Source organism: Ovis aries, chromosome 25 (assembly GCF_016772045.2).
Source record: "Ovis aries strain OAR_USU_Benz2616 breed Rambouillet chromosome 25, ARS-UI_Ramb_v3.0, whole genome shotgun sequence".
NCBI classification, from domain to species: Eukaryota; Metazoa; Chordata; class Mammalia; order Artiodactyla; family Bovidae; genus Ovis; species Ovis aries.
In genome coordinates, this window is record NC_056078.1 from 15019039 (window position 1) to 15044069 (window position 25031).

A 25031-nucleotide genomic window follows, 5' to 3' on the forward strand; every position below is an offset into this window, starting at 1 on the left:
GGACTGTGGTACCTGGAGACCACAGGCCAGGCTGGAGAGGGCAAGGGCAGCAGCTTGCTGCCTTCTGGCAATGAGGCCTGTGGTTGCAAATCATGCTTTTCCAGAGAAGTTAGAAAGTTGGGTGAAATATCCCAGCTTACAAGCACTGACAGTGAATGTCAACTTTAAAACAATTGCTTTATGGGCTACAATGGTTCCTGGAGGTGCTCTTTTACAACTTATGGACGTGTCAGCTGTTAACAGCTGTTAATTCTCCGCGTTCGGGGGGCAGCTCAAACCAGATGTGAGCAAAGATCACTTGTCAGTTGTCTAATTTTTGGCTTTTCCATGAAATGCACAGAATTTGTGTTAAGTTGGGAGTTGTCAGGGCACGACTGAACACTGGGGACTGTCTCTTTAGTGATCAGAGGCAGAAGCACAACGAATCCTGGTGAAGAGGACAACTGTGGCCACATGACAAGGAGTTAAGATAGTTACCTTTTGTCAGAGAACACAAGGACACTTTAGAGCACAGATAGGTGAAGAGTTTAACACAATTTATTTTTGCTTAAATAATCGACTAGGTCATCCAGTGTATGGTTTTTCATACATATGTCATTAGAGCTATGTGTCAATGAATGCTGATTTTATATGAATATAATCAACAAATTAAAGAATTTCACCAAAACCCAAATAAAAATGCCCTTTAAAACACAGCAGCCTTATTAACCTAATATGACATGGCGAGAATGGTTACAAATGATTGGCTTACTGAAAGGTGTCTACATCTTATAGCCAGTACACGATACAGGAGTAATTTTACAGCGTGCTGCCATTCTACTAGCTAAGAATTCTGTTCAGTCCACTTAAAACACCCCTGACGGGGGCCTCTTTTGAGCACCATCCACCTCTAAAGCGGCAAGCATTACCCTTTTAAGCACTAACAGCACCCCCCTCCCCCTAAAGCAACTACTGTATAGGTTTTCTTTTTTTTCATTTTTAGATCATTTCATTGAAAAATTGGCAATAGCAACAAATATTAGATGAAGGGCTTTGTGTTTACAGATAAAATCTTCTGTGTTGCAGTATACTGTAGTGTTTGCAAAATTGGAAAATATTTAATCAAAATAAGGTGATACACATGCATCAAAATATTAGTATTCTGAAGAAAAATTTTTTTCACAGAACTACAGAATTCCTCATTTGGGGAATTATTTAAATTTGCAGCAGATTTTAAAGATTTGTTTTTTTTTTTTAAATCAAGCTAGCAGTTTTGCATATACAAACATTATAATTGCTAATATACAAGAATCAGTGAAGATCCCCCCACCCATTACCCTCCTCCCTCTTCTAGGGTGAAGTCACTTGAGACCCCTATTATGTTAAATGCATTTGCAATATTCTGTTTGTGTTCTAAGAGGCAGTGCCTTATCAACATTTATTCTATTTTTCTGTTAGAATTTATACAGTGTTATTATTTACAGCAAAACTATAGATGTTTTAAAAAAGAAACAAATAGTGTTTATACCCTGACAGTTTGGGTCCAAGAAAAATAAGGCGAGCTGTTGTGGATTTAGTAATTTTAGTGTTTCTCCATGATTTGATCATTCCATCTCCTTCTCCTTCTGTCCCTTCTGGCGGCAGAAATTTCTTCCTTTTATAAATGACACCAAATTACTTGAGATAAACTGTTAACAGCATGGCTTCTTGTATATACACTGCATTGCTAATTGCATACGTGCCAATCCTGGGAATGAAAGTGAATTTCCATGCTCTGTAAATTGGCTCATGCTAAATTAAAATGTGGGTGGTTTTTTTTTCTTTTTCTTTTTGCATTAAAAAAAAAATCATGCCATTAATGTGTGGAAGCGGCAAACACATACACCCTTCTCTGTAAATTTTTACTTCCTGCTGACAACTTCCATGAATTTCTCAATACTGGCAGTAAAAACACATGATCCTGTGGAAAGAGAAACAATAGGTGTTGAGTTTAGCTTTCTTTCCCTTGCCCCCCACCCCCGCCTTTTTAAAGAAGTTGCTGAAGTCTCCCTTGCCATTCAACAGAAAAGCCTCAGAGAATGGGGGCCCTCAACTTCCTAATGGGGTGGTTTAACATGCTGTGACTGAGGTGATTTGCTACATGTGTCGGAGAACAAAGCCCTGAGGTATGCTGGAAAGCGTTTAGAAGGCAGTGACCTTCTCTGGGTGACCCTGGACTCTCCACAGAACACTGCTTTCTGTACTAGGGGTTTCGGGGATTGAGTTAGAAAGACCCTCTTCTGGTTCTGTCTCTGTTGCTCAGGTCACTCACTCGGGTACTGGGGAAAGCCATTTGCAGACCTCTGGACCTCTATCTGTGAAATAAAGAGGCTGACAGTATTGCTTTGAGATTTCCGTCAAAATGTATGGGGTTTTTAAAGGCACACAGGACCAGGGATAGAGAGTCAGGATGGAGCTCCTGAATCATGCCTATTTGTCTTATGCAAAATGCTACCTTTCATAAAGGGAGAACAGTCTCATTACTTTGGTTACTATGAAATTGCTTTTCCATATGCAAATTCAAATTCATGACTATTTTATGCCATTGCAAAGAATTATTTTTTTTCTCCTGCCTCACATCAGTCATGACAGGATAGATTAATTTTATTTGAGATTTTTTTATGGAGGCTCCACTGAGAACATCTTGTCCTATCTGATTATACCTGCATAAATATCAATGTTTTATAACCGGTCTTAATACATCAAAATAAATTAACCTCCTTTGCCAGAGGCTTTCATACTCCTATGCGGAATTGTTCTTGGTAGGAATGCCTCCTCCACAACACAAAGTTCTTCCTGCATACATCCATTCCTCCTGCTCAGTGTGAAAAGGTGACAGACCTGAGTGCCTGCCTGAGAGCAAGACATAGCCCCTAGAGAAAAGGCGAGTCAGGCAAGATTAATTTGGGGAATAACCCTATTCATTCACATACATGCCACAGGCTATTTCTGCTGGTTCAGGAGAACCTTTAGAATTCTGCTTCTTTGGGGGTTTAAGATTGTTCTCAGTGACCCTGAGGTTGTTTATGCACCCCAGACAAGTCTCTTTGCCTTTAGATGGAATATCCTGGGGTTCTGTGAACATCTTACTGTAGTACTTCCTCTGTCTGCCCCACTATGGTTCTGCCTTCCTTTTTTGTATTAAAAGCCTACTGACCTCCATGCCCCAGGTCACTAATGCTTGGAGCCAAGAACATCCAAGTGTCAGTTCCTTCTGGGGTGATTTGAACACCTGCCCCACACCCATGACTCTGCAGCAGTTCCAGAGAAGGAAAGTGAGTCATCTGAGCAGGCCGTGTTCCACAGAGTGTGCACATTAGAGTAAGATCAGGATTTTCTCACCTCTGCTTTTACTGTCTATTCCTAATCTTCCAGGCACCAGGCTTCTTAGATGGTTCTATGATAATGTTACTCCAGTGATCTCACTTTGTTTTCTTAGGGAAACTTCACAGCAATTTTCTTCTAATTGAACACTGCCTCCCTCAACTTTTTACAGCTTAACTGATACAGAATTTATATACCATATAATTTATCTTTTGTAAATATAGGTTAATAATAAATGTATATAGCTATGTAATCATCACTACAACCCAGTTCAGCTCTGTTTGGCCTCATCTTCCAAAAACCAGTCCAGCTTCCCACTTAATCTTGCAGTAAGAAGTAAGGTCTTTCTCTTATCACCTTGATGCAAGCAAACATTATCTTGCTAGAAATAGTGGATATGTTTCTATAATTTTAAAAAAAAACTATTACTTACACCTATTTATATTCAGGTATAATGTGAATGATCATTTAAAAAGTTGAGTGTTACTTCCCCTTTTATATCTATCTAGTTCTTGGTCACAGTCAGGGTGTATAGGCCCCAACCACATAGGGTGTAAGAATGTTATTCGTTGGGCAAAAGCGTATGCCAAGGACAGTGTTACACACAAAGCATGAGCATCTTGGCTGAGTGGCTCTGTGGTTGTTATACAATAGTGACAGTCTATAAACTGTGATGAGATCGCCATCTGATGGAAAGGTGCAAGAGCAGGCTCCCTCAAGATGACATTTCAGAAAGAGAATTTGAGTCATCTTCTGTGTCTGGGTTTAAATAATGGCTCTGAGTTTGAGGCATTTGCATTTAGAAATCTGTCTTTGGGTTTTCATGCTTTTCAAACCCCAATGTAGTGGAAAACAACTCAGAAAACCAATCATGTGTTTAGTTATTTCAGTATACATTTGTTTTAAGAAATTTAAAATATCAAAAAAGAACTATTGATTAGATTTTCAAGGCAGTTTATATTTCACAGATGAATGTTGTACTTTCTTCATCACATTTTCAAGTCAGGAATATAGATTAAAACCAACCTTTCCTTTATAGGTTCATGTAATAGTGGTACTGAACCCCTGCTGCTGCTGCTAAGTCACTTCAGTCACGTACGACTCTGTGCGACCCCATAGACAGCAGCCCACCAGGCTCCCCTGTCCCTGGGATTCTCCAGGCAAGAACACTGGAGTGAGTTGCCATTTCCTTCTCCAATGCATGAAAGTGAAAAGTGAAAGTGAAGTCACTCAGTCGTGTCCGACTCTTCGCAACCCCATGGACCGCTGCTTACCAGGCTCTGTCCATGGGATTTTCCAGGCAAGAGTACTGGAGTGAGTTGCCATTGCCTTCTCCGACTTAACCCCTAGTGCCTAGCTAAAAACAAACAGCAACATCACACACACACAACCCTTACACCTTAGGTTAAAACCAACTTTTCCTTTATAGGTTCATATAATAGTGGTACTTAACCACTAGTGCCTAGCTAAAAACAAACAGCAACATCACACATGCACACGCACACACACCCACACCCACTCACCCCTTACACCTTCAGCTCTCTGCATAGTGGTACTTAACCGCTTGTACCTAACTAAAAACAAACTAACAGCAACATCACTCACACACACACACACCCCCCCCCACACACACCCACCCCTTACACCTTTAGCTCTCTGCAGTTCATCCCAATAAACACACACACACACACACACACACACACACACACCTCTTACACCTTTAGCTCTCTGCAGTTCAGCCCAATAAACCTTTTCATGCTTACTGCCCATACTCTCCACTGAAAATCACTGTTCTCCACTGGTTCTCAAACTTGGACACACATCAGAGTTATCTAGGGAGATTAAAAAAAAAAAACCAGTACCCAGGCCATATCCCATATCAGCTGGGTGGTGCACAGCATAAAAAATTAAACAAAACAAAACCCTGTAGATGATTCCAGTGTTCCACCCAGATTAAGAGCTAGTAATATGTTCTGAAGCAGTGCTTCCCAAGGCTTAAAGTGCATACCTATCACCCAGGGATCTTCAAAAGTAGATTCTGATCAAGTAGGTCAGGGTGAGCCAGGAGTTTCTGCATTTCTAATAAGACTCTGGTTGATGCTGATACTGCTAGTCCACAGATCACACTTGGAAGATCTAGAGAATCTAGAGTACATGCCAGTCATCATCCCAATTGGTTTCCAATTTCCTTTTCTTTGCTAATGATTTTGTATCCACCTATAATCCCCTGCTGCCATCTTCATTTATCTCTAACTCCTCTTTACCCTGTAAGTGTGTTTCAAATGCCATCTTCTTGAAACTCTGGGCCATCTTCTCCCTAGTGAGATTCACCTTTGCAGGCTAACTCTTACTCATTTTAAGACTGAGCTCTGTTAGGCCTTAAAGAAAGCCTTTTCTGATATGCCTTCCCTATAGCCCACTGAGAACAGAGAATTTGTTATTCTATTTCTTCTCTTCCTAACTCACTTCTCTCTTCCATTCCCTTCTCTTTTTCTCTTTTGTTAAGGAAGTCATGAGGCTAAGAACATTTTTTCCTAAGCATTAATTCTAATTACTTTATGTAATGCTAATTGTGTAATTTAAAAATAATTCCCAGTTTATGTAGATTTGTTCTTCAACTAATACCAATAAGTGGGACTTAATTTTTGTTTGTTCTCTTCTAATGACTTCTGATTAAAAAACATCTGAGGTAACAGTGCCAGTGTTTTAAAAAAGAAATTATTGGGAAAGTATTGATGTACATGTTGGCAGTGGAAGTTTTATAGTTGAAACTTAGTAAGGCAACTAAATATTGTCATCATTATTAAATGTTTATGATGTGCCAGGCAGTGTTCTAAGGTGGATTAGCTTATTTAATCCTAATAACCATGAGGTACTACTTCTTCCATTTTACACATAAGGAAACAGAGCCACAGGGTTCTTACTGGCAGTGCATTTAGTGTGTGGGAGAGCCAGAACTGGAAGTCAAGCTACCTGGCTCTTGGGCCCTGCCTTTAGATAACTAGGGATTTTTTTAAAGGGTAAGAGAGATGAAAAGAAATGCTACATAAAAGCATTATCTACTCCAGATGAATTCTGGAAAATATTCTGGAGGACAGGGTCCTGAATTTGGGATGAAGCAGTTCATACCAGAGTTCTGATTGCCTGGAAGCAGAATCAGGAAGTTGGAGTTAAAATCCGTTTCTGTCATTAACTACAACCTCATCGATTCTGCTGTCTGTATTAAAGAGGAATGAGAATACCTATGCTGCTGGTTTCACGGGGATACTACGAGAAACAAGTGATAGGAAATAACAAAGTGTTCTGAAGCATACACCGATGTGACACACAGGATTTCAGGGGTGCCGTTGTTCCGACCTCCCCCACCGCTGTCTTCTAGCACACCTGGCTGCTGCTGCTCAGCCCACTGGCCTCCTAAACCCAGGATCTTCCAGGTGCTGTTCCTGGTTCTCTTCTCACCTCTTTTCTTTTTTAAACATTGACATCATTTTCAAAGAATTGAAGTATAGTTGATTTACAGTTGTGTTATTTTCAAGTGTAGAGCAAAGTGTTTTACATATATATGTACGCTGCTGCTAAGTCGCTTCAGTCGTGTCCGACTCTATGCGACCCCATAGACAGCAGCCCACCAGGCTCCCCTGTCCCTGGGATTCTCCAGGCAAGAACACTGGAGTGGGTTGCCATTTCCTTCTCCAATGCACGGAAGTGAAAAGTGAAAGTGAAGTCACTTAGTCGTGTCCGACTCTTTGCGACCCCATGGACTGCAGCCTACCAGGCTCCTCCACCCGTGGGATTTTCCAGGCAAGAGTACTGGAGTGGGGTGCCATTGCCTTCTCTGATATATATGTGTATATATACACAAACACACACATACCTTTATATATGTATATACACACAGACACACACACATACAGGTTGTTGTTAGTTGCTCAGTTGTGTACAAATCTTTGTGACCCCATGGACTACAGCACGCCAGGCTTCCCTGTCCTTCACTGTCTCCCAGAGTTTGCTCAGACTCACATCAGTTGAGTCAATGATGCCATCCAACCAGTTCATCCTCTGTTGCTACCTTCTCCTCCTGCCCTCAGTCTTTCCTAGCATCAGAGTCTTTTCCAATGAGTCAGTTCTTTGCATCAAGTGGCCAAAATATTGGGGCTTCAGCATTAGTGCTTCCAACAAATATTCAGAGCTGATTTCCTTTAGGATTGACTGATTGGATCTCCTTGCAGTCCAAGGGACTGTCAAGAGTCTTCTCCAGCACAATAGTTCGAAAGCATTGATCTTCAGAACTCAGCCTTTTTTATGGCCCAACTCTCCCATCTGTACATGACTACTGGAAAAACCATAGCTTTGACTATCTGGACCTTTGTTATCAAAGTGATGTCTCTGCTTTTAAATATGCTATCTAGATTGGTCATAGCTTTTCTCCCAAGGAGCAAGTGTCTTTTAATTTCATGGTTACAATCGCTGTCCGCAATTATTTTTGAGCCTAAGAAAATAAAGTCTGTCACTGTTTCCATTGTTTCCCCATCTGTTTCCCATGAAGTGATGGGAATGAATGCCGTGATCTTAGTTTTTTGAATGTTGACTTACTTGTAAGCCAAATTTTTCACTCTCCTCTTTCACTTTCATCAAGAGGCTCTTTAGTTCTTCACTTTCTGCCATAAGGGTGGTATATCTGCATATCTGAGGTTATTGATATTTCTCCCAACAGTCTTGATTCCAGGTTGTGCTTCATCCAGCCTGGCACTTTGCACGATGTACTCTGCATAGAAGGTAAATAAGCAGGGAGACAATATACAGCCTTGATGTACGCCTTTTCTAATCTGAAACCTGACTGTTGTGGCATTTTCTAACTGTTGCCTCTTGACCTGCATACGGGTTTCTTTGGAGGCAGCTAAGGTGGTCTTGCATGCCCAAGAATTTTCCACAGTTTGTTGAGATTCACACAGGCAAAGACTTTCACATAGTCAATGAAGAAGAAGTAGATGTTTTTGTGGAACTCCCTTGCTTTCTCTATGATCCAGTGAATGCTGGCAATTTAATCTTTGGTTCCTCTGCCCACTTTAAATTCAGCTTGTACATCTGGAAGTTCTTGGTTCACATACTGTTGCAGCCTAGCTTGTAGGATCGTGAGCATTACTTTGCTAGCATGTGAAATGAGTGCAATTGTGTGGTAGTTTGAACATTCTTTGGCATTGCCCTTCCTTGGGGTTGGAAAGAAAACTGACCTTTTCCAGTCCTGTGGCTGTCCACTGCTGAGTTTTCCAAATTTGTTGAGATATTGAGTGCAGCACTTTTACAGCATCAGCATTTAGGATTTGAAATAACTCAGCTGGAATTCCATCACCTCCATTAGCTTTTGTTCGTAGTAATGCTTCCTAAGGCTCACTTGACTTCACACTCCAGGATGTTTGGCTCTAGGTGAATGAGCACACTATTGTGGTTATCTGGGTCATTAAAACCTTTTTTGTACAGTTCTTCTGTGCATTCTTGCCACCTCTTCTTAATATCTTCTGCTTATTTTAGGTCCATACTATCTCTGTCCTTTATTGTGCCCATCTTTGCATGAAATGTTTCCTTGGTATCTCTAATTTTCTTGAAGAGATCTCTAGTCTTTTCCATTTTATTGTTTTCCTCTATTTTTTTTTGCATTATTCACTGAAGAAGGCTTTCTTATCTCTCCTTACAATTTGGAACTCTGCATTCAGATGGGTATATCTTTCCTTTTCACCTTTGCCTTTTGTTTCTCTTCTTTTTTTGGCTATTTGTAAGGCCTCCTCAGACAACCATTTTTCCTTGTTGCATTTCTTTTTCTTAGGGATGGTTTTGGTCACCGCTTCCTGCACAATATTATGCACCTCATCGTACTTCAGGTACTCTATTGGATCCAATCTCTTGAATCTATTTGTCACTTCCACTGTATAATCCTAAGGGATTTGATTTAGGTCATACCAGAATGTCCTGGTAGTTTCCCCTACTTCTTCAATTTAAATCTGAATTTTGCAATAAGGAGTTGGTGATCTGAGCCTCAGTCAACTCCTGTTCTTGTTTTTGCTGACTGTATAGAACTTCTCCATCTTCGAGTGCAAAGAACATAATCAATCTGATTTTGGTACTGATGTCCATATGTAAAGTCGTTTCTTGTGTTGTTGCAAGAGGGTGTTTGTTATGACCAGTGTGTTCTCTTGGCAAAACTCTGTTAGCCTTTGCCCTGCTTCATTTGATACTTCAAATTTGCCTGTTACTCCAGGTATCTCTTGACTTCCTATTTCTGCATTCCACTCCTCTATGATGAAAAGGACATACATCTGTTTTGTTTTGGTGTTAGTTATAGAAGATCTTGTAGGTCTTCATAGAACCATTTAACTTCATCTTCTTCAGTATTAGTGATTGGAGCATAGATTTAGATTACTGTAATATTGAATGGTTTTCCTTGGAAACGAATCAAGATTGTTCTGTCATTTTTGAGACTGCACCCAGGTAGTGTATTTTGGACTCTACTGTTACTGTGAGGGCTATTCCATTTCTTCTAAGGGATTCTTGCCCACAGTAGTAGATATAATGGTCATCTAAATTACATTCACCCATTTCCATCCATTTTATTTCACTGATTCCTAAAATGTTGATGTTTACTCTTGCCATCTTCTGTTTGACCACTTCCAGTTAACATTGATTCATGAATGTAACATTCCAGGTGCCTATGCGGTCTTGTTCTTTACAGCATCAGGCTCTATTTTCACCACCGGAAACATCCACAACTGGGCGTTGTTTCTGCTTTGGCACAGCCTCTTCATTCCTTCTGGAGCTGTTTCTCTGCTCTTCTCCAGTAGCATACTGGACACCTACCGACCTGGGCTGTTCATCTTTCAGTGTCGTATCTTTCTGCCTTTTCATGCATGTTCACGGGCTTCTCAAGGCAAGCATGCTGGAGTGGTTTGCCATTCCCTTCTCCAGTATAGCAATGACACGATATTGAGTAGAGTTCCCTGTGCTACAGAGTAGGTCCTTGTCGTTTACCTGTTTTATATATATTGTTGCTGTTTAGTTGCTCAGTTGTGTCCATCTCCTTATGACCACATGAACTGTAGCCCACCACATTCCTCTGTCCATGGGGATTTTCAGGCAGGAATACTGGAGTGGGTGGCCAGCATTTTATATAGTGTATGTGTTAATCCCAAACTCCTAATTTATATCCCTGACCCCACTTCTCTTTAACACTACTATTAATAATAATAGCTGAGTGCTTACTATGGGCTTGCCAGTCACTATTTTAAGTGATTTACATAGAGTTATTGCTAGAATTAAATGAGTTACTCTATGAGATATGTTACTCTTATCCTAATAGAGGCCAAGAAATTAAGGCAGAGAAGTTAAATAGGTTAGTCAAGCTTACCCAGCCAGTAAGCCTGTGGTTTATCCTCACTCAGGCCACTTCTATGCCACAGTAACATCATTAGCTTACATTTCTCTTCCTCATTACTGACAAACACTGAAGCACTACAGATTGACCTATTTCAATCTCTAATTTTATTTTTCTCCTCTTACAGTCTATAGTTTCGTTAGTGATTACACACAAGTTCACAATCTCACTCCCTTTATAGAGTTAATCTGGTTGTTACACTTCTAAAATGTTCCTCACATCTGCCCTCAACTTTCTATTCTTTCTGCCAGGGTTCAGGCCTCGTTGTGTCTTATAGCTGAGTTCCTCGTGTTCAAACTCTCCTCCCACTAACTCCCTTTCCTACCACTAGGGTTACCTAACTCCCATCTGACTGTATTATTCTCCCACCCCAACACTTCCAGTGGTACCCCATGTCTCTAGGATAAAGGCCACAGTCGCGAGCATAGCACATATCATCACACTGCCCAGTCTTAAATCCTACTCTGTCTTCAGAAGCCACCTTAAATATGCACTTCCAGGAAGCTTTGCAAGCTCTCCTCCATTGGAGTTTATTACATCTTCCAGTGAATTCTCCTAGCAATTTGTTTATATCTTTTATTAGAGCTTTGTATTTTGACTTGTGTTGTTTACAGTCATGTTTGCCTCTTGGTCTAGACTGTAGTTATATGTCCTCAAATAAGTAGCAATGCTTGGGATAATGTCTTTTTTCAATTTATATATATGTATTTCTTTTTTTTTTTTTAACTGAAGGAAAGTTGATTTACAATGCTGTGTTAATTTCTGGTGTACAGCAAAGTGATTATATATATATATGTATATGCATACACATACATCTGTTCTTCAGATTCGCTTATATGTTACTGCAAAATATTGAGTATAGTTCCCTGTATTATACAGTAGGCCCTGGCTGATTATTTTATATATAGTAGTGTATCAATTCCAATCTAATTTCTCCTTCCCTCATCCCTGTTTCCCATTTATAACCATATGCATGTTTTCCATATCTGTGAGTCTCTTTCTGTCTTGGAAATAAGATCATTGTATTTTTTTTTTAAAGATTTCACATATAAGTAACACGTCTTTCCCTGTTCACCTTAGTGTGACGATCTCCACATCCATCCATGTTGCAGCAAATGACATTATTTCATTCTTTCTTATGGCTGAGTTGTATTAGGATAATGTCTTAAAGGTGGGACGCTCTTGATCCCAAACACAGTGTGTTGCATGCTAAGAGTAAAGGGGCTCCAAACGTGGGTGATCACTTATTTATAAAAGCCTGTCAGCCAATCTGCATTATAGGAAAGTTTGTTTTATCCACTGATACTAAACCGCAAGGATTAAAATATTTTATGGTAAAACCAAATAAATAAGCTAGAGGGCCAAGGCTGAATATGTAGGCAGTTTTAGATTAGAACAGATAGAACAGCTTGGAGATCTCTAGGAAGGAAGAGGTCAGAGGCAACCTTCTAAAGCTCTGTTCTCTTCAAAATGTTGTTCTCTGGGGCTCAATCCTGAGCCCCTTCTTTGTTCACGTTCACTTTCTCCCTAGGTAATCACATCTATTCTCTGGTGTTCCCTTTCTCTGATGTTCAGGACTTACCTCTTGAGTGAAACACTCCTTTTTATATGTCAAGTCGCAATCTTTCCTCAGAGCTCCAGACTTATGTACTGACAAATGGCCTGAGTTCTTGATAGTTTTAAAACCCATCCTGTTCCTTTTTCTACCACCCACTTGCTTATCCTTGGAACCTGGTGTCATTCTTGACTCAACTCTTCTCCATCCTACCTCCAGGCCATCAGATACCGTCAACTTTCCTAAAACTACAGCCCAGGTCCTAGCCCTGTTATCATGTGGCTTAGCGGGACGATAGCAATAACATCCTAGCTCATCCCCTTCAGTTTATTCTTGTTTTCCCTCCAATTCTTCTCTACATAGCTGATGTGTTAAAAAAAAAAAAAATTAGGTCAGGCTCTTGCTTAAAATCTTTCAAAGCCTTCAACGTCTTAGAATGAAATCCAAATCCTATGGATTTGGATTTGGCCTATGGTGAAGCATTTCTCACTTCATCATGGGCCTGCCTCAGTCACCACCAGCTCAGCAGGCTCTGGGGCACCGATCTTCTTTCGTGTCCCCAGATGTGTTAGGCCTTTTCCTACCTCAAGGCCCTTGCAGTTGTACCCTTTGCTTGGAGTCCTCTTTCCCTTCCCGTTTTCATTGCTGGTGGTACCTATGAGGCCTTAGCATAAGTGGCGTGACTTTCCCTAGCCCCCAAGGCTAACTGTGTTCTTGTGTTAGTCTTCCTTGGATCTTGGACTTCGTATTTTTAGCCTTTAGACATCATGTGTCCCATCTCTTTCCCTTTTGCAGGCTGAGAGATGCAGGAGGGCAGAGGCCATGGAGGTTTTATTCACCTCTGTGTATCTAGGTTTTTCACTCTCAGCCAGGTAGAAGGTCAAATACTTTTTGAAGACATCAATGAAATGAGTCAACGTTTTGACCGTGGGTAATAAAGTATTTCCCCAGCAGGCCTGGGTGCTGTTGCTGCTCCTGGCTTCCATGTGGCTGTGCAATCTTGAGCATTTCCCTGAAAGAGGTTTAAAATGCAGCTGTTCCACAGTCTTTTATGGCATGTATCTGGGGGCCTTCTCATGCCACAGCCTCACTAATCTCTAATGGCATTTTTAAAGTAGACATTTGGAGATTATGGCTGTGCAGGTTTATTTTAAAAAACAAAACCAAAACACTGAGTATTTTCACTGTGGACTGTATGAAGAAATTTACTACAGGTTGCCTTTACACATGTCTTTGATTCAAAATGCTTTTAGGTTTCTGATAATAATCTAATACTGTTTAACTATTAGTATGAGTAACAGTTAAGAGCTAGGCTCTGGATAAGTTCAAGTTTTATTCTTTTGCTCCTTAGCTACAGACCTTGGGTAAGTCATTTAATTTTCCAAACTTCAGTTTCCTCATTTATTAAAAAAGGGATAATAGTATTTACCTTATAGCATTGTTTTGGGGACTACATGAGGTAATTTATGTAATGATCTTACCTGGCATATAGTAATCTCAGATAGGATATGACTATTATTATTATTCATAAGTAACTTCAGAAAGACAGCTTAGTGGAATTGGACACTAAGTGAAGTATCAATCTTAAGTTCTAGTTCTTCCAATCACAGCTGTGTAACAGAAGAAAGGTCATATGACCTCTCTGAGCCTTAGCATCCTCATCTGTAAAAGGTAGCAATCAAAATCGGTCTGACCTTCCTGGAAGCTTGTTTGAAGAGTAAGACAAAAACATAAAACCACTTTATAAGGTATAAATCATTATGTATTATGTATAAATCTTTATATTTATTTTCAGCAATCAGCTTTTCCCTTACATTAAAAATAGGATGCCTGTGACTCAGTATTAAAGAAAGGTAGGTGTAGGGTTCAGATAGCTCAAAATTCAACTGGTTATAAAACCAGAATGAAAATTTTAATGTTACCATCTGATATTCAGTGAAATTTGGCCACATTCCATGTACTTATTAGTTGTTCTACTGTTCAAAAAAAAAAAGACAGCCAGCAGTCTCATATATTTGCAAATTGATTTTTCCAGAGCACACATTCAGTGTCCTGGAATTATAGGCAGTATTCTTGGAGTCATTTCCTAAGTTCACTTATGAAAGGTAAATACCACCCTGGAGAGTAAAATGAGGCTTGCAGTCAAATCACTGTTCTTTCCATCGGACACATTTAGTTTGCTTTACGTTGAAGCTATTTTCACATTTATATGAATGCTCCTATTGAGTTTCTCTTTCCTTTGAGTGGTGTAGCAAATGAGCCAAAGCCAAGCCCACTGCTTTATGGAGTGGATTATTTATCATTCTGATGTCTCTTGTGTATTTTTGACAAGTCATTTCTGTATTAATTTGTTCTAAATGACCCTGGAAGCCTAACATTTTCACATTTTTTTTGGTGTCATTTATTCATAGATATTAGGTATATGTTACTCTAGAAAAATGACTTCACTTGTGTAGATAACCTTTTTGGTTCTTTCCTACTCAGAGTCTGACTCTATGATTGAACAAGTTACTAAACTTTTAGGGGCATACTAAAGCTGACAGCTAACTGAACTCTTCTAGTTTTATTTATCACTTACAATTGCTTAAACAGAGTGAATGGCAAATTCATGCTTAGTTTTATTAATCTGCCATATAGCCGAAGCAATCTTTTTTTTAAATGATTAACAAAGTTGTGATAGTTTCAGGTGGACAGCAAAGGGACTCAACCATACATATACATGTATCCATTCTCCCCCAAACTCCCCTCCTATCCAGGCTACACATAACACTGAGCAGAGTTCCCTAGTTGGTTATCCATTTTAAATATAGCAGTCTGTACATGTCCATCCCAAACTCCCTAACTCTGTCTCCCCCTCAAATCCTTCCCTCTGGCAACCATAAGTTATTTCTCTAAGTCTGTGAGTCTGTTTTGTAAATAAGTTCCTTTGTATAATTTCTTTATAGATTTTACATGTCATACAATATTAGTCCTCTGATTTGCTTCACTCAATATAACAATATATAAGGAAAACTCAGCAGTGGCCACAGGACTGGAAAAGGGCAGTTTTCATTCCAATCCCAAAGAAAGGCAATGCCAAAGAATGCTCAAACTACTGCACAATTGCACTCATCTCACATGCTGGTAAAGTAATGCTCAAAATTCTCCAAGCCAGGCTTCAGCAATACGTGAATCGTGAACTTCCAGATGTTCAAGCTGGTTTTAGAAAGGGCAGAGGAACCAGAGATCAAATTGCCAACATCCGCTGGATCATGGAAAAAGCAAGAGAGTTCCAGAAAAACATCTATTTCTGCTTTATTGACTATGCCAAAGCCTTTGACTGTGTGGATCACAAGAAACTGTGGAAAATTCTTTAAGAGATGGGACTACCAGACCACCTGACCTGCCTCTTGAGAAATCTGTATGCAGGTCAGGAAGCAACAGTTAGAACTGGACATGGAACAACAGACTGGTTCCAAATAGGAAAAGGAGTATGTCAAGGCTGTGTATTGTCACCCTGCTTATTTAACTTATACACAGAGTACATCATGAGAAATGCTGGGCTGGAAGAAGCACAAGCTGGAATCAAGATTGCTGGGAGAAATATCAATAACCTCAGATATGCAGATGACACCACCCTTATGGCAGAAAGTGAAGAGGAACTAAAAAGCCTCTGATCAAAGTGAAAGAGGAGAGTGAGAAAGTTGGCTTAAAGTGCAACATTCAGAAAACGAAGATCATGGCATCCAGTCCCATCACTTCACGGGAAATAGATGGGGAAACAGTGGAAACAGTGTCAGACTTTATTTTTCTGGGCTCCCAAATCACTGCAGATGGTGATTGCAGCCATGAAATTAAAAGATGCTTACTCCTCAGAAGGAAAGTTATGACCAACCTAGATAGCATATTAAAAAGCAGGGACATTACTTTGCCAACAAAGGTCCATCTAGTCAAGGCTATGGTTTTTCCTGTGGTCATGTATGGATGTGAGAGTTGGATTGTGAAGAAAGTTGAGTGCTGAAGAATTGATGCTTTTGAACTGTGGTGTTGGAGAAGACTCTTGAGAGTCCCTTGGACTGCAAGAAGATCCAACCAGCCCATCCTAAATGAGACCAGTCCTGGGTGTTCATTGGAAGGACTGATGTTGAAGCTGAAACTCCAATACTTTGGTCACCTGATGTGAAGAGTTGACTCATTGGAAAAGACTTTGATGCTGGGAGGGATTGGGGGCAGGAGGAGAAGGGGACGACAGAGGATGAGATGGTTAGATGACATCACTGACTCGATGGACATGAGTTTAGGTAAACTCCAGGAGTTGGTGATAGACAGGGAGGCCTGGCATGCTGTGATTCATGGGATCGCAAAGCGTTGGACATGACTGAGCAACTGAACTGAACTGAACTGATGTTGCTACAAATGGCATTATTGCATTCTTTTTAATTAGCCAAAGAAATCTTGAGAAAGAAGAACAGGGCTAGAGGTACGATACTCCTTGACTTCAGACTATATTACAAAGCTATAGTAATTAAAACAGTATGCTACTAGCACAAAAACACACAGATCAATGGAACAGACTAGACAGCCCCAAAATAAACCCACACGTTTATGGTCAATGAGTCTATGGTGAAGTAGGCAAGAATATACAATGGAGAAAAGACAGTCTCTTCAATAGGTGATGCTGGGAAAACTGGACAGCCACATGTAAAAGAATAAGAATAGAACATTTGTCACAACATACAAAAAGAAAACTATAAAACTATGAATAGATTAAAGGCCTAAAAGTAATACTGGAAACCATAGAAGTCCTGGAAGAAAACACAGAATACTTTTTGACATAAACTGTAGCCATATTTTTTTTTGGATATGTCTCCTAAGGCAACAGAAACAATAGCAAAATAAGTGAGTCAAAATAGTGAATAAGGAAGATGTGGTGTATATATATATATGGAATGGAATGTTTAAAAAGTAAAATTTTGCCATTTACAACAACATAGATGGACCTGGAGAATATTATGGTTTATTTATTTTTTAGTCCACATATAAGTAATTACAGAATATAGCAAAATATAGACTCACAGCTATAGAGAACAAACCACTAGTGACCAGTGGGGAGAGGGAAGGCAGAAGGGACAAGGCAAGGGTAGGAGATTAAGAGGTACAGACTAATGTGTGTAAAATAAATTAGCTACAAAGACATATTGTGCAGCACAGTGAAATATAGCCAGTATTTTACAAAAGCTTTAAATGGAGTATAAGCTATAAAAATTTGGAATGGAGTACAATCTATAAAAATTTTGGATCACTGTGTTATGCATCTGAAACTAATATTGTAAATCAGCTACACCTCAATTAAAAATATATATATATATGTCTTTTACTAGGTTCAGCTGTAAGACATGAATAATGGGTGGGTTCATTCTAGATATTGCCTCACTGATGTTATCCTTAATTTTCTCACCCCTCACCCTTATCATCTGACAAAAAGCAATTCATGTCACTATCTCTTGATTTAGCCTTACTGTCCCTACCTCTTACAATCCTTACTGCCCAAGCCAGCATCTTCAGTAGTTTAACAGGTTATCTGCTCATCTATTATTGCCACCTCCCTTCATTCTGTGTCTTGCAGCTAGAGTAAGTGATGCAAAACCTAGACTTTTAGTGGAAAGAGGCTTATGAGACCTGAATCTTTCCTACCTCTCCAGACACAATGCCAAAACCTTCTAACAGCTGCACTGACCTGTTCTCCCTTCTTGTTCCTTTCTCCTTCTGGCCTTTGCAAAATGCAGTAGCCTGTGCCTGGAAGGCTACCCCAAACACCATCCAGTTTCTTCCTCTTTACCCAACTGAATCCTATTCACCCTTTAAAACAGCTCAAGCATCATTTTCTCAAAGAAAACATTCCCTGTCACCTCAGACCAGGTCAGACATCCGGTTAACAGGGTTAAGAGTGTGGGCTCCGGAGCTGCCCGTTAGGGTTTGTATCCTGTTTCTGCCAGTTTTTATTTAGGTGACCTTGGGCAATTCTGAGCCTGTTCAATGGGGATGATAAAGCTGCCAATCCAAGAGGAGTGACTGTGAGAATCAAGTGAAGGGTACACCTGGAACACTGGACGAGTGTGTATAGCAAACATTGTTCTTTCCAGAGCTCTCTGCAGTTCCTAGGAGTTTTCTCAAAGCCTTAAATACTGAAACGACTGAATACCATGAAATTTCCAAACGTAAGGTCAGTGAGGGCCAGTACCTCCCTGGTGGTGTTTACCAGTGATTCCCCAGTGCCTTAGGCAGAAAGCCTCATGGAGAGAAAGTGAAATCAATCCTTAAGTGAATAAACAGGCAAATAATAAGAGTTTTTTTTGGAGGTGGAGGGATTAAGAATTTCTTCGGGTCTTAGTTACAGTCACCTCACATACAAAATTTGGAGCAACGAGACTCTGATTTCTCAGTTCCTTATGGCAACACTCCAAATACCAGGATTCTGGTAACTGGGGAACAGCAGATGAATGGAAGTGGAAACTGGGATCTCTTTGCTCTTTGTTTCTGGGGGCTAAGAAAACTCTTGGTGAACAGCCCTAAGAACTCATCCAGCTTTGTCTCACAGACTTACAAAGAGCTTTTCAAAGCTCTATCTGTTTTTTCACCCCATATGGGCTTTCTAATTGTGGTTCCGTAGGAAGAATTAGCACAAAGTAAAGTTCAGAAAACAATGTTAAAGGAAAACACCCTTCTTCCTGAAGAAAAGTTCAGACAACTTTAAACAAAGCTCATTTTAACTTACAAAACACAGTCGTCCCATTAGCCTCCTATTTAATTTGCTTTGTTTATACAAAATATATTAAGTAGTATATAGAGATTTCAGTCACTCCATTTAAACTTGGCAACCAATATATTCCAACCAAAATTATATTCTCAGATGCTGTTCTGCAAAAATGGTGGGAAACTGAATCAATACAACTTTCCAAGTACATTTATAGGAGCTATTTGTTGCCGAATAACCTTCCTGTTAGGATGAATAAAGCTACTGCGTCTTAAACACAGCCTTCACTCTGAGGAGACTCACTGATCAATATTTACATTTGCTTCTGAAAACATCATTCACATTTAAATTCCTGACTAATTTGTGAAGAGAAAGTTTATGGACTGTGAGCTGGAGGCCATAGCTTTAGTGTGTGTGTGTGTCTGGGCTCCCCCGGTGGCTCAGTGGTAAAGCATTTGCCTGCCAATGCAGGAGACAAAGCCTGGGTTCGATCCCTGGGTCAGGAAGATCCCTGGGAGAAGGAAATGGCAACCCACTCCAGTATTCTTGCCTGGGGAAATCCCATGAACAGAGGAGCCTGGCAGGCTAGTTCACGGGGTCACAAGAGTCAGACACAGCTTAGCAACTAAACAACAACAACAGTGTTTGTATACACAAACATAAAAATGACTGCAACTGCATACTGGATATTCAAAGCTGTAATTCCGTGAAAAAGAGAGGAAGGGTGGAGGAGGTATGGGTCCCTTATTTCGTGAAATTAGATGTGATGCTGTTGTTGATTTGAGCACACTTACCACCTTGGTTGGCCGTTTACTGTTATGAGTGGCTCTTCTTTTCCACTTGACGGACTTCTTTCTTCATCTTCACCTTATAACCTTCTCCCTGTTTTGAAAGGAATGTACACATTAAGATTTCGTGGTGAAAGAGTTTTCATTAAAAAGCAGGTTCCGTTCTGGTTCCTTGAGGCTAGATTAGGGTAAGTGAGACACAGTTTAAAGCACTTTGTCACTTCATGTCCAAAAATACCATCTATTTACCTTAACCACACAGCTCAGCAGCATCAAGGCAAGCTGGAGAGCGCCATCAGAATGAATACCATGTTACTATACTTCACAATCATTCATTCTATTAGTGATCATTCAAACAGCCTGTCCATTTCCTGTGAAGCTAAAAGAAATCACTAAAGCTCTCAAGGCACTCAAACCCCAGTTGTAAAAAATATTAGTAAGTTATAATTTATGCCTTTTAAAGTCAGCAGAATGTTAAGTAATCTGTTGTAATGAGATGGAAATTTCTCAGTGAAGCACTAATCATGAACTAAACACCGTGGAAGTGCTGTCGGGCTGAGAGACACTTTTTCCTTTTTAATTCATGAAATTACCACGCCCTTCCTCTTCCTCCTGACAAAGTAGGCATCCTTTTTCCATAAAACAAGACCTCTCTTCACTGAGCATCAAGGACACACTTCTCTGTGAGCAAAGTGGTTGCACAAATGCTCAGCTTTTAACCTACTTAAAACAGAAAACACAGTAGTCCTTCCAATTTTCTGAATTACTCCTCAGAAATTTTCAGTTTAGTTTTTTCTTATGTAAACACAGGTATTGAAGTTTCTTTTTTTTTTTTAATGAAAAGAGTAAGATCTGAGAAAGGAAAGAAATGAAAAATAACCAGAGATGTTTTCTCTGGGAGTTAGAGATTCATTTGCTGAGTTACGCTGCTCGGTGATGACTTTGGTTCTTTAACTGGTACACGGGAGATGGGCTGTTGTTAACCCAGAGAGGAAAATCCTCTTCAGGTTAAGATGGGGGAGAAGGGGATTTGTATTCCCCTGTAGAATATACTGGAAAGAGAAAATGTTTAGATTCAATGTAAGGATCTTATGACAAGCTTTTATCATTCTGACTTTTAGTTAAACCTTATGCATCTGCTGGAAACAAGTGCTTTCTCTCCGGGTCCTAGGCAGGCACTGGGCTGCAGGTAAAGTACTGGGCTGGGAGGGCTAGGGTTGGGGATGGCCAAGGGATTTGGTTGTGGTGGAGGGTTTTTAAATTTTCTCTCCCATGCTTGATCTGGCACATTCCATCCTCCATCAATGAAATAATCTCTGTGAAAACTCCAAAGATAGTAAAAGTATATGGTGTTAAAGAATGTTAGGAAGGAAAGTCTTTTTCTTTGACCCTGATCAAATACACAAGATGTCAAAAGCAGCAAATGCTTCAAGCTGCCACACTGCAGATGCCAGGCTGTTAGCAGCATATTCTAAAGCATTCACAAAGCTTTTATCCTCTATTTTCTTTTTGACAGTCCCTCTCCATTACCACGTCATCATGTTTTCTCTCTTGTGGGATAACAATTCGTCTTAGTACTTTCCGAGTGATCTGTATAGGAAGCAATAGTGAAAAGGAGAGCTTTTTCTCTTTTGTTTCAAGAGCTGACACTATAGCAAACAAATAGAAAATCTAAACCCAAGAGAAGCATGAAATCCCGTTGGTGATTACTTTTCTGGTGATGAGGTTGCCTTCTTCATCAGTAAACTGTTCTTCTGTGACAGATTCACCAGGAATGGTTTTTGCTTCCTCTCCCTAAAGGATGTGGCATAAAGATTAGCAATAAACTAGATGCATAGATCTCCACACCACTCCATACACCACACACATGCTCTGTGGAATTTTAGAAAAAGAAGGTATAAAACTCTACTTGCTATTCTAGGGCAAGGGGAGACTGACTCCATGGAATTATTTAGCAGTCAACACATTCAAAGCATTAAACCTCAAATACGTATAAGAATGATGGTTAGCAACAAACTCCAAGAAGGAAGAATTTGAAAATATGTAATCATAGAATGCAGTTATACATCGATAGACAAACAAAAAGGTTTTATTTGTTGAAAAAAATTGAGCTAATGATTAGAGCTCTAATTAGATTATTTCACTTTGAATAAATGTTTCTTCACTTGTTCTACCAAATCTCTCATTTTGGTGAATTGCCTTGTATCTAATTTGAATTGAGGTAGCACCTTAGTTGGGGTATTATATTAATCACTCTTTGTTTAATTTTAAAATTCCTTTACTGAGGATAATATGTACATTTTTTTCAAGTACTGTGAGAAAAGTTGAGAGTACAGAGAAAAGCTTATTTTCTTCTAGACTTAGCCTTTCATAAGTTGTATATGCTGATAACTATGTCTGATGAAGTACATAGTTTCAGAATATCATCTTTAAGTGAACGAATCCTCCGTGATGACTGATTAATTACTTAAGGAATGTATGATGGCATCTTTCAGGTAGTGACGGCTATCTGCTTTAGAAGAAATTGTCAAGGTTCTTTCTCTGCTGAGTTGAAAAAAAGGGAATAAATTAACTTGCCAAAGTAGCCTCATATTTTCCTGCTAATAGCTCAGTAGATTTACATGGTTCCTTAATACCTATTCGGCTTCCCTGGTGGCTCAGAGGTTAAAGTGTCTGCCTGCAATGCGGGAGACCCAGGTTCGATCCCTGGGTCGGGAAGATCCCCTGGAGAAGGAAATGGCAACCCACTCCAGTACTCTTGTCTGGAGAATCCCATGGAGGGAGGAGCCTGGTAGGCTACAGTCCATGGGGTCGCAGAGTCGGACACGACTGAGCAACAAACTACTACTACTAACTACTTAATACCTATTAGCTTGATGATTATATGATAAGAAAAACCACTCAGAGAGCAAAAATGGGATTGTATTTATAACACATTACCTTCTTCACTGGTGTCAATGTTAGGTCGGTCTCACTTAAGAGTTTTGGGGAACAAGAACAGACACCTTAAGTGCAGACCCACTTCAGAGACCTGCTGAGTTGTAGCAAAACTTCTTGTTGAAGAGGTGACTTGGGCAATGCAATAGTGCTATGTACTATAGTTATTGTACCTTGTACTTTTTTTTCTTTTTTTTTTAAAGGAAAAATGGCAAATCTTGATGAAGACGGCTGAGTTTCTGAGAGAATCAGGATTCTCATTCTTTTAACGTTACTGTCATGGGAAAGGAGGTAGTTCTGAGAATTTTTCCAGTGTCTGCCGATGGTGAGAAATTCTATGATTGTTTTTATTACAGCCCGTAGAAGGGAAGTTCTGGTAACTGAAATCTACCTTATTTTGCTAACAAAATTCTTTTTTTTTTTTTTTTTTTACAAAATGACTGTTTTTTTTTTTTATAGATTGTGGGCTCATAGCTCATGCATGGGACAGTTGACTCATTTTACCTCACTGGAGTACAGAGATGGGATGAAAATAAAACAAGATGTTTCTTGTTGTTCATGCTTGTTTAATTCATCTTGAACCTTGTTTATGACTAATTTCATTCAGCACAGTTAAGAGAGGGAAGGAAATAGAAAAATATGTACAGGTGTCCTGCCTGAAGCACTAAAAATCTGTAACAAGTTCTTAAGGAGTATTATTTATGTTTTGCATGGTTGGTCAAGAGATACTTGGAATAACAGGCACGTCTGGCCTTGGGGTACAAAATGACGCAGGGCAAAGGCCAGAACACACTGGTCAAAGCAAATATCTTTTCCAGTGACCCAAGAGATGAGTCTACCTATGAATATTACCAGATGGTCAACACCAAAATCAGATTAATTATATTCCTCGTAGCCAAAGACAGAGAAGCACTATACAGTCAGTAAAAACAAGACCTGGAGCTGACTGTGGCTCAGATCATGAGCTACTTATTGCAAAATTCAGGCTTAATTTGAAGAAAGTAGGGAAAACCACTAGGCCATTCAGGTAAGACCTAAATCTAACCCCTTATGATTATACAGTAGCGGTGATAACTAGATATATGAAGATTTGGTAGAGTGAAGAACTATGGACAGAGGTTTGTAATGTTATATAGGAGGCAGTGACCAAAACCATCCCAAAGAAAAAGAAATGCAAGAAAGCAAAGTGGTTGTCTGAGGAAACTTTACAGATAGTTGAGGAAAGAAGAAAAACAAAAGGCAAGGGAGAAAAGGAAAGATATACCCAACTGAATGCAGTGTTCCAGAGAAATAGCAAGGATAGATAAGAAAGAGTTCTTAAATAAACAATGCAAAAAACAGAGACAAACAATAGGATGGGAAAGACTAGAAATCTCTTAAAGAAAATTGGAGAGATCAAGGGGACATTTTATGCAAAGATGGGCATGATAAAGGACAGAAATGGCAAGGACCTAACAGGAGCAGAAGAGATTAAGAAGAGGTGGCAAGAATACACAGAAGAACTGTACATAAAAAAGTCTTAATGACCTGGATAACCATGATGCTGTGGTCACTCACCTAGAGCCAGACATCCCAGAGTGTGAAGTCAAGTGGGCCTTAGGAAGCATTACTAGGAACAAAGCTAGTGGAGGTGATGGAATTCCAACTGAGCTATCTCAAATCCTAAAAGATGATGCTATAAAAATGCTGCACTCAATATATCACAAATTTGGAAACCTCAGCAGTGGCCACAGGACTGGAAAAGGTCAGTTTTCATTCTAATTCCAAAGAAGGGCAATGCCAAAGAATGTTCAAAGACTGTACAGTTGAGCTCATTTCACATGCTAGCAAGGTTATGCTCAAAATCCTTCAGCATATGTGAACTAAGAACTTCCAGCTGTCCAAGCTGGGTTTCAAAGAGGCAGGGAAACCAGAGATCAAATTGTCAACATTCACTGGATCATGGAGAAAGCAAGGGAGTTCCAGGAAAACATCTACTTTTGCTTCACTGACTACGCAACAGCCTTTGACTGTGTGGATCACAACAAACTGTAGAAAATTCTTAAGAGATGGGAATACCACACCACCTTACCTGTCTCCTGAGAAACCTGTATGCAGGTCAAGAAGCAACAGTTAAGAAGCAGACATAGAACAACAGACTGGTACAAAATTTGGAAAGGAGTATAACAAGGCTCCATACTGTCACCCTGCTTATTTAACTTTTATGCAAAGTATATCATGTGAAACGCTGGGCTGAATGAAACACAGGCTGGC

The 25031-nt window shown here is 39.7% G+C and overlaps 1 protein-coding gene across 21 annotated transcripts in view; it reads right to left on the bottom strand.

Moving 5' to 3' along the window:
• Positions 1-515: 515 nt before the first annotated feature.
• ANK3 (ankyrin 3) overlaps positions 516-25031 on the bottom strand; it is a 755525-nt gene continuing 731009 nt past the window's right edge. For 13 of the 21 annotated variants that reach the window (XM_060406459.1, XM_060406456.1, XM_060406466.1 and 10 more), the window contains 2 exons: positions 19848-19935; positions 516-1939 (listed from right to left, as the gene is read on the bottom strand). In XM_060406459.1, the coding sequence (XP_060262442.1) occupies positions 19870-19935 (66 nt within the window). In that variant the 3' untranslated portion in view covers positions 516-1939; positions 19848-19869. Of the gene's footprint in view, positions 1940-19847; positions 19936-21371; positions 21432-21551; positions 21636-25031 lie in introns of all 21 variants that reach the window. The other 8 variants (XM_060406452.1, XM_042240864.1, XM_060406453.1 and 5 more) reach the window with 2 other exon arrangements.